This window comes from Juglans microcarpa x Juglans regia, chromosome 6D (genome assembly GCF_004785595.1).
Source record: "Juglans microcarpa x Juglans regia isolate MS1-56 chromosome 6D, Jm3101_v1.0, whole genome shotgun sequence".
Classification (NCBI taxonomy): Eukaryota; Viridiplantae; Streptophyta; class Magnoliopsida; order Fagales; family Juglandaceae; genus Juglans; species Juglans microcarpa x Juglans regia.
This window is the reverse complement of record NC_054604.1, coordinates 33521271-33531670: the sequence shown is the minus strand read 5'-3', so window position 1 is coordinate 33531670 and position 10400 is coordinate 33521271. Positions and strand designations below refer to the sequence as shown.

Below are 10400 nucleotides of genomic sequence, written 5' to 3'. Positions count from 1 at the left end.
CTTTTGGGAGAGTGGAGATGATGACGTCAACGTCTTCACAATTCCCAAAAGAGGAGGTTGTCTGCTATGTAACTCAGGATCACTTGCAAGCTGTCGCCACACGTGTGCTTCTAGATGCTTCTCCACGTTTGTTTTGGCCCTTCCAAGTTCCAACTTCGACGGGTGTTGACTGTTCTCTGCTCCCTCTTCCTTTTCAAAGGAAATTGTTTTCCAGAAAACTCTTCGTAGTTTTCTTACTTTTTTTAATAAATCACGTGCCAATTGTGATGCTACATAAAGACAAAAGTGAGTGACGTAGATTAAAGAGACAGTAGCTTACTCTTTAGGCTAGGGCTCCTCAGGCATCACGGTCAAAAGGTAAAATCCAAAAGGGTACGAATGAAAATGGAGGAAGAGAAGTTGAACTTGTGGAAGCAGAGTAGTGGAGGCGCTTTATGATCAGAGCTAGTGGCATGGTGGCACCTGTGCATCGAGCACTATGGCTATGCACAGCCCACAAACAGAGGAAAAGACGAATTAATGTGTGGATGCATATCTAAGAGCTTTTTGACGAAAGTGGGATCAAGGTCCCCTCCCCTCTATTATACTCTTTTGTTGGCTAGTTTTTTTTTCCCATTTTATGAATAAAGTTTGCTCCTTGTTCATACTAGTTAAGGACACAAGATGGATGAGATCATATACTCCCATGGAGTCAATTGGAGATCGTCTCAATTGAAGTCCATGCTTGTTGACTTCTGCCTTTCCATTTTTACTAGTCTGACTTGTCCTTTAAAAAGAAAGACTTGTACCAACAAATTGATATGGTCAACCTCTTTTTCTGCTGCAAAATATGCTGCTCAAGTGGTAACTCCGCTAGACTAGTCTTGGGTTTGTTCTCTAATAACCACTAGTTCGAATCTTTTAGATCATTAGAAGTTTACCTGGTTGTTAACTTCAGATTCTACGAGATTAATTGAGGTGCGTGCAAGCTGGTCCGGACACCACAATTAAAAAAAAAAAATACTGCTCAAGTGGTAGCTCACACTAGGTTTGTGTGCGTGTGTTGCTGGTAATTTTGAGATTTGGAGAGAGTTATATCCCATTTGAATATGAAATATTGTTAGCTTCAGAATAACCTATGAAATCTTGATTTTCCACTTTTCCTGTATCTTTTGCTTCAACCTACGTAGTATTTCCAATGCATACGCCTCTCTTTCCAAATCTCAAAATTACCAGCAACTTGTTGAAGTCTAAATTTCTTTGTTTGTTTTTTTTTTTTTTAATGTTATTGATGGGATTCTTTCTCTCTCCCTCTCCGTGTATGTGTAAGGAACCTTATTAACTAAAGTGAAGCTCAGTTCAATAACTTAAGTGGAGCACAACGAACTTTAAGCGTAAATCATGGAATTGGATTCCAAAAGGACAATATTTCAATTGATATTCTTCTGGCAATAGGTTTTGTTGGTCATCCTTGAATACGCCAAAGCACAGAATTAGGGATGCATGTGTGAAATTACTACTTGTTCTAAAAGTTTAAACTGATGGGAATATATAAATTTTATTATTTATTTTATATCTTAATATTCTTATTCACGTGTGAGCCAGATCATCCTCAATGGATGGTTCAACACGTAAAATATTTAATTAAATATGATAGAGTGTAGAATCAGACCTTTGTTATGATATCATGAAGAAATTTATCATTTGTTTTAAAAATTTAAACTGATGAAAAAAAGTAAATTTTATTATTTACTTTATTTCTGAATAGAATGTATGCATGCATGAATGTGTCTCGAATACTTCACAATGACATGAAAAGCAGAATATAATAATAACACACCGATGCTGGCAAGTGTTTGGAACTAAAACGGCAGTGTTGATGTAAAATAAGTAAATAACTATTCAAAAACGGCAATCCTTTGTTGTGTCACGTGTTACTATTTACCAACACCTAAAAGGCAAAAACTTTCCGTCAGATGTGTAGAGCTTGTGTCATGCTTGGTTTTATGTATCTGTTGGCGTAATTTTTGAAGGAAACCCGCATAATGTACATTTGAATAAACAGCCTTTTGTTCTTCATACTTGCCTTGAGCTACAAACTTTTTTAAAATTTACCAAAGCCACCAGTATTGGGGATGTGAAGCAATGGCACACTGAGCCAAATAGGTAGAGGCGTGGAGCTTTGTTAAGACCATAGAATTGGTGGCTCTGCCAGACGCAGCAGCCAAAGTTCTCCAATTCAAATGCCATCATGTGCCTCTGTTCTCTATCTAATGAATGAGGGAAGTTCGAGGCAGATTAAGGGATTCTCACTTATCAACATTTGGGATCTATCACTTTCCCAACATATGACAATGGAGCTGTTCAGCAAAGACAAATACAATGACATAATTGTTGTCTCATGAGCACTGTCCTTGTGTAATTTATTCCTATCTCTAAGTGAGCGTATTTGGGGGCCATCGATGTTCGGCTGCGGTCCTCTCCAAATTGCCATCTTTCCTCTCTCTCTCTCTCTCTCTCTCTCTCTCTCTCTCTGATTGAAATTGCAGGCAGATCCTAATAAAAAATTGGGGCTGGTGGGAGGTTTGAGAGAAACCATTTGATTTCCATTTGACATTGGATATTTTGCCAATCATTTACAGGGACAGGAGTCAGATGTTTTCTTGTGTTTTGACGCAATGCGAACACCTAAATGTCAAGCACAAAATATTAATAAACAATTTAATTTTTTTTAAATTTTAAAATAATAATAATAAATAATATTATAATAATATTTTATTCAACTTTCATATCAATTTATTATCCAAATGGTACCTAAATGTTACGAGGGATAATGATGTGATGTATAAGATTCTACATTGTTTAACAAAAAGAAATTCTTACTTTTTATAATGATTTCAATGACATTTCAATTTTATTATTAATTAGACATTTCAAAATATAAGGACAAATATGATGGAGAATTAGAAATGATTGTACATAGTAATGCTGCATTGGTTGGCAGCATGATAAATGCCTTGTGGTGCTCCAAATTATTGTATTAACAGAAGAAGACAGTACATGAACATGTCTTGATTCCAAGAAGATTGTGATGAACCGAGTTGACGAGTTCTATTCAAGCATGGGGTATAAACGTGGCTAGACTGTATCTTGGCCTACTTACCCAGGTTGAAGGTTGGCAACGATGGTGCAGTGATTTTATAGATAATAATATGTGATACAATTTATTGACTCTAAAAATGTGTTAGGTTTCTGCTATAAAAAATGGGTTAAGTTTAAATTCAGATAATTGAAATTACATGGTCGAAATTATCAAGCATGACGGACTTAACTTGTGAGGATGGCATTCTAAAATTACCGAAAAGAAAAGAAAAAGGTGGTTCCTTTCATGCTTTGCTTGCATCTTCACACTTCTCTGTCTCTCTATGTCTGTGTCTCCGTCTCTCTCTCTATCTCTCCGCCAATCTTGTTTTCAGTAAAGATAGTTCCAACAACAAAGAGCTCCACAGATTCCCCTGATACCTTCCTCTGGATTCTACCGGATCATCGTCCGCCCTTTCGGGTTTTCCAAGATCAACTCTTTTTTCTCGGCTAGAAGCCCTATAATACAAAAGAGAAAATCTATAGGCTAGATTTCATATTCACCAAAACCGTTGTTTTCGAGATGAGCACAGGGGAGCTCCTCGGCATCGAACCTCTCGAACTCGAGTTACCTTGTGAGTTATCGCCATATTCCTCTCACCGTTCTTTTTTTTTTTATTTTTTTGGATTTCCACGTTCTGCGTTTGTTTGACTTGTTTCTGTTTTCATTGTTCTTGTTGTTTCCTTAGTTGAATTGAAGAAGCAGATCTCGTGTCCGCTTCAACTGTCAAATAAGACCGATAATTATGTAGCTTTCAAGGTAATCTTTTCATTGTTTTTCGTCGTTTCAGATGTTTCTTTCCTTGTTATATGCATTAGTATGTTCGGTATTTTTTGTCGTAAGATGTTCTACGTTCTGTAACTTCTGTTTGATTGCTAAGGAAATGGAGGTAAGTGGGCGTGGTTGAATGTGACTTGTGATTTTCGTTGTTTGGGACTAGAGAAAACAACCAAATCCATGTAATCAAGAATAAACATGACTCATTTTTGGCTTAGTTGAGGTCTGTTATTGTTTCTTAACTGAAAACCAGATAGAAGGCATAGCATTCAAATCTGGAATTAAAAAAGTGGATTTCGATGATCTTTTTCTTATGTGAATTGGTCAAGGTCAGGTGAAAACAACAAATCCGAAGAAGTATTCTGTTCGTCCGAACACTGGAATTATCTTGCCACGGTCCACATGTGATATTATAGGTGCCTATACTGACCATTTTGTTTGATTTGTGTTTGTTGGCATTTGGTAATTATTTAATTATTTGTAAATGTGTGGTCTTGATTCAGTTACCATGCAAGCCCAGAAGGAGGCTCCTCCTGATATGCAATGCAAGGACAAGTTTCTGCTTCAGAGTGCAAGAGCAAAGGATAGTGCAACTACAAAGGATATTACCCCAGAAATGGTAAGAGTCTAGCGCACTGTTATGGATTCTTATGAGTTAGTGAGGTTTGTGTTGAATTCTGTTGCTTATGATAGTGGGGTTCTTTAGTTCAATAAGGGGGCTGGACATACGGTCGAGGAGTGCAAACTGAGAGTCATATATGTTTCTCCACCCCAACCACCTTCTCCAGTACCAGAAGGGTCAGAAGAAGGATCTTCACCAAGGGGTTCTGTTTCAGAGAATGGAAATGCGAATGATTCTGAGTTCACTAATGTGAGTATTTAAGTAGTTTTTAATGATTTGATGTTGTACTATAACGTTATTATCTATTGCATGGGAAAACTGGTTGCATTGCAATTCATTGAGCTGCTTGAACCGCAAGAGAAATCTACAGAGATAACCAAGGAAAAAGAATCTTGTCTCTTGAGTGTTTGTCCATGAGTTCTTGCGTGTGTTACTTAACTATCAGGTGGCTTTCTCTTTTTGTCTTGTTTTAAAATATCATAATGTTTGATTTGCAGGGTATTATCTCTTTTACTGCCATTGTTTTCTAGATTTTCTTTTAACTATTTTTGTACCAAACAAGAGCTATGTACTGTTTTGTTAGCTAGATTTATTACAAAATTGTTTGCTTTGATTTTAAGGAAACAGGATATACTAAAAAGAATATATGACTTAATTCATTAATATGCTCAGAATAAAACGCAGTCATATTTCCTGTGTACTTGGACAACGCCTATTTTTATTTACTGACTCAATAAAATTATATTTTATCCATCAAAAAAATAAAATAAATTGCAGTCATATAAGGTATTGTAACTTCATACATTATGGCAGATTGCTAACCTTTTCTATTTTCTATAATGAAGATCCTAGGGAAAAAGTTTGCCATTGTTTTCTAAAGTCCTTTTCATTGTTGCCAATTACTCTGATCCTCATCCACCAACAAGAAGACATGAGAGTTCCTTATGCAAGAGACTTCATTGGTGTCTTGATGATTGTTTGTAATTGGGCAGCATTTGAGTATTAGTCATTTCTTCCTTCGCGTGTGTATTCTTTGAACAGGTATGCGAGACAAGCGGAAAGAAAACCTGTTGGTTTGGTTTGGAATCAACTTACCAAGGAACAAATGACTAGTGTCCTTTGTTTGCTAGGTTCCCTCACCTGTTGTTCTGCCCGTCTTTTTACATTATCCAAATTTGATGGGGATTTTTATCATGGACTGTATCTTTTGTGTAATATTTACTCCTAGGATAGTTAGCAATGGTTCCTGCTTTTTGACTGCAACAAAGATCAACCAGGTGCCTCCCATCAATATCAACATCACATCTTAAGAAAGCCAGTGATTGCTTTTATAGGGGCTTTAATTCCATCATTTCTCGCAAGTCATAATGGAATAACCTGCTGAAAACTTAGGAAAGCAACCAATATTTGAAAAGTATTATTTCTGACAAGGCATTTTTGTTTTCTTAGGAGACTACCTGTTTCTATCTCTTCCCTTCTCCTTAATAGATTTCCTTCCAATGTGGAAAAGTACAATGTATGGTTGCATGTTCCTTTTGTGTACTTTGTAGGCTTGATATTCATCTTCATGTGCTTACTACATATTGAAAGGCTATTTATTTGCAGTTGATGACACTCTGTGATAATTGCAGGCTACAGCTTTTATTTCAAAATTGACTGAGGAAAAGAACAATGCAATTAAACAAACTAACAAGCTTCGTCAGGAACTGGTGAGTGATGATCACTGGAAGTTCATCTTGATAATATTACGACCACTTTTTTATGAGGGCCCTGTCCGCCTCCCCGGAGGGGTTGGGGGGGGGGGTGTGTTTGCATGTAATTTTTCTTTAGTCTATAATGAAGAGTTCACGATTTATTTTGAGAAAATATGATTAATCATTCTTACCTAAGTTACACTGTTATCAAGTTACATGGTTTGTCCAAGTGCTTGCTATGAGGGTTGACCTCTTGATATCTTTTCTACAGCTGAAAATGAGCGACTGCTATTTGTTTATAAATGAAGGTTCCCTTCAAAACCTGTATGTGTCAGCTGTATGAATACCTTGGATGATGTCATGAACTTATTTTGTTAAGTACTGTCTGAACTGGTTTCGGATTTTTGCTCTGTTGATTTATATAGACAAACCCGACACAAGTAGATGCATTAGACACTGTTTTGGTTTAAAAGTACTAGGCACCATCATAAAGACTTCAATGTAATTGTATTCAGTTGAAACTGCTATTTTCTTCATTGTGAGGGTGTATTGGTTTGTCATCGTGGATCAGGGTGTATACAGGTTGAGGTGGGAAAGTGTAGTCAATATTTTCGTTTACTTAGGGGAGGAAAAATCTGTGGTGCACTGGTGATTATACAAGCCCTTGCCAGTTTTGAGTATGTCAATATATTCCTTTCAATGCATGATGTGTGAGCCACGATATGTGACTACATATGAACTTATTGACTTTCTTGAGATAAGAGATGGGGCATGATTATATGTATGCGGCTTTCATAGGAATTTCTACTATATTTATACGTGTGGGATACACACTTTGTGAGCAGTAGGAGCGTTGCTATTGGAAAGCTATATAATCACTCATCGCAGGGGTTGGTGTGGGTGTGCATATAATGCATGCCAGCATAGCTTATGCCTTTTTTTATGCGTTCAGTGAAAAAATGTGTAAGAGAAACTTAGAGGAAGAGCAGCAGAAGGATAGATCATAGGGTGTCCCTTAGCTATCCTTGTTACATTAATTGGAAGATTTATTGACTTTTTGAAAAATCTAAGGTTGATTAACTAATGCTCGCCGGTCATCCCTTTTATAGTGTTTTCCCCTTTTGCATATGTACTAGTTTTTTTTTTTTTTTAGATGGGTGGGAACTATGTCTTGCTGCAAAGGTATAGAACCTGTTGCTTTAGTAATCTCTTTTTGCATCTGCGTTTATGTCATTCTATTCAAAAAGCCGATTTCTAAGTTAAAATAACATATGAGTTTCTGTAAAGTTTCTTGTTGCATCCAATATGTGTATTTCTCATGAATTACTGTGAACTTTGTGCTGTGGGGATCTCTTATCTCACAATGACTATAATATGTAGGAACTACTGAGGCGTGAAGACTATAAAAATCGTGCTACTGGTGTCTCCTTCCTGTTTGTCATCTTTATTGGATTGCTTGGCATAATTTTGGGGTATCTCATGAAGAAGACATAAGCTTGTCGTTGCGAAAGATATTTTGCATATATTGACCGCAATTTCCTTCGTCTTCCTGATCAACTTGAACGATGATGAAAGGGAAAAGAAAGTAACACGCCAAGGGTGGTACACTTTTTTTGGTTGTTAGCAGTAAACTTGTTAGGTGCGGTGCAGTCATGGTTCAGGTCATGATCCTAACTGCCTGATTATCAAAGTATTGTTCGGAAACTCAATTATTTTATTTTATCTTTATAACATGCATTCTTTTATGTTTCAACTAGAGAGAGAGGCCGTGTCCTGGGCTTTCTGATAATGGTACTTGTGGTGACTCAAGTAATGTTATACACCACACTCTTATCCTCTTTTGATCATACTAAGTGAACCTAAATCAATCAAGCTCCTTTGATTCCACCCGGACCGTCGTATAAAATCATCCGTCCCCAATTGTCATTCATATATCCGCGATCCATAATATTGTAAAACTTTGGATCCGATGCATATAGAATTGTATCATCTGGGTTCACATATAGTGATCTCGAATTCGGATATGAAATAGCAATACCACGACTATGTGCGTATCTTGATTCTCCATTGGGTTGAGGAAGAATGCCAGTACCCATATGTGGACTTGGTTGGTCAGGTGGACTGTAAACTTCTCCACCCCAATCTGCTTGGTTTCCAACATTATATAAACTACCAAACATTGCTGCTGGCCACATTCCAACGTATGTGTACATATTATCATAAAATTGTAGCGACCATATATATTCCGTTGAATTCGGCCCCGTGCTTATATATTGCTAGCAGTGTTTAAACAAGGGCAAAAAAATAAAGCAAAAGTCAGTCATCTACGTGTGGAAGTATATCATGTTGCAGTAGAGCTGATGAACATGCTGCATGCTGCTGCAGTTGCATATATCAGTTTTTTATTTATTTACCTTACTGATCTGCAATCTTATGGCATATTGGTGTCCCCCTACAACTGAAGTATGACTGATTGGCCAACCGAGAGGTATCCGAGGACTGTTTTGTACATATCCTGGACATCCTTGATTATAACACTGCATTTTTTTTTCCACCTGATCGATAGAGTTTCAAGTCATGATGGACGTACATGAGAAATCGTTTGATCTTTTAGTATTAAAATATGAAAATAAATATTTTATGATCAATATATAATATGATGTACTAAAACTTACCACAACATGAGCAAACAACCGAGTTTTGGTATCTTTGAATAACAATGGATACACCTAAAAGGAACGCACCTTGAATGTTAGTGTACGTCTTATACTGTGATCATGCAGAAGATCATGCAAAAATATTAAAAAAGAGAAGATAACTCTATACCATGAATCCTGCTTTTATGCTATCACCACCATTTGAAATTTTCAAGCGGAATGAGCTAAACTGGGATCCATTAACACCTTTGGGGTTATATAATCCGAAGTAGGATTCAGTTCCCACCAACATCGTATTTGGATCAGGTTTTGTTTGAAGTACTGCATACTGAAAATTATAACTAAACCATTAATATTTCAATTGAATCGCTAAAACCATGCATGAGAAAATCAACAAATACAAAAATAATAATGCCTACATGATGTCCGGGCTCTTCCTCTAGATTTGAGGGATATAATTCTGAATGTAATTCATCTTTACCGGTTCTCTTAATCGGAACTGTTCCATAAGGACAACCTCCATCTTTTAGTCCAATATTCAATGGTAATTTTTCTGTACTCCGCAATCCTTGCATAAATAATTTACGTTTTGTCTGCATAAATAATATAAGTAATTCAGAATATTAATATATATATATATATAATGAAAATACTATTAAAATTACCTGATAAGTAGTATTCTTCCAAAATGGATGACTAAAACCAGGCTGTGTGTAGAAATCAACACAGTCGTATATGTCTCCACCTTCCTATATATCATTGTCAATGTCAATGCAAATCAATTTACATTACCATAAAGTCATCAGTGAATGCTAAATGGAAATATATATCAACAAGATGATCACACTAATTGATCTTCAAGTAAAAGGCGATCGAAAAGCAGTAATATTTAGAAATCTCACATGGATGGTTTTAACTGCAGACTTCTCAAGACTTGTCAGTTGCTGCTTGAATCTCACTTCTTCTTCTCTCGATAATCCCCAATTCGCAGCAACCTCGTTATGGCCAAGCAAGAGAAACCATATGAACGAGAGTAACAGGGGTTGCACCCTTGAAGCCATGTCTGAGGGATAGATGATCATATGCGACATGTACGTAGAATTTGTTTGTTTGAGAAGGCTTATTATATAGAGGGGAATAATTAATAATGTATTTATTACTGTTTCCGTATTTATAAGGAAATTATACTAAAATCAAATCATAATAATATCGAAACATTAATTGAGATCTTCTCTATCTCTCTAAAAGAAGTTGCCCTGACATAATTTAGGCTTTAACTGGAGAGGATCTTTAGTTTTTTTTTACAGATTTTTATACGATTACCAAATAATAGTGAAATAAAGAAATTACGTACTCATGATTCAGATTTCCAATTTTCAAAATTAATATGGAAAAAAGACAAAATATTTAAATAGTTTGAGAAAATAAATAATTAAATGAAAATCATCTCCATAGAATATATATATATATATTTACAAAAATTGACGATCGAGTTCAAGCTATTAAGAAGTCGATATAAAAGACTTCAT

General features: G+C 36.0%; 2 protein-coding genes across 2 annotated transcripts; one reads left to right on the top strand and one right to left on the bottom strand.

Moving 5' to 3' along the window:
* The first annotated feature begins 3314 nt into the window (after positions 1-3314).
* LOC121235624 (vesicle-associated protein 1-1-like) lies at positions 3315-8048 on the top strand. Its single transcript, XM_041131961.1, has 7 exons — positions 3315-3695; positions 3810-3880; positions 4233-4314; positions 4402-4517; positions 4605-4769; positions 6152-6229; positions 7595-8048. Exons 1-7 carry the CDS (start codon positions 3644-3646, stop codon positions 7706-7708), a joined length of 678 nt encoding a protein of 225 aa, XP_040987895.1. The 5' UTR covers positions 3315-3643; the 3' UTR covers positions 7709-8048.
* Positions 8049-8075: 27 nt separating this feature from the next.
* Positions 8076-10109, bottom strand: LOC121235623. The gene is made up of 7 exons (XM_041131960.1): positions 9774-10109; positions 9537-9620; positions 9291-9464; positions 9041-9199; positions 8890-8943; positions 8629-8769; positions 8076-8490 (listed from the first exon to the last, which is right to left on the bottom strand). Exons 1-7 carry the CDS (start codon positions 9960-9962, stop codon positions 8083-8085), a joined length of 1209 nt encoding a protein of 402 aa, XP_040987894.1. The 5' UTR covers positions 9963-10109; the 3' UTR covers positions 8076-8082.
* Between the last annotated feature and the right edge of the window lie 291 nt (positions 10110-10400).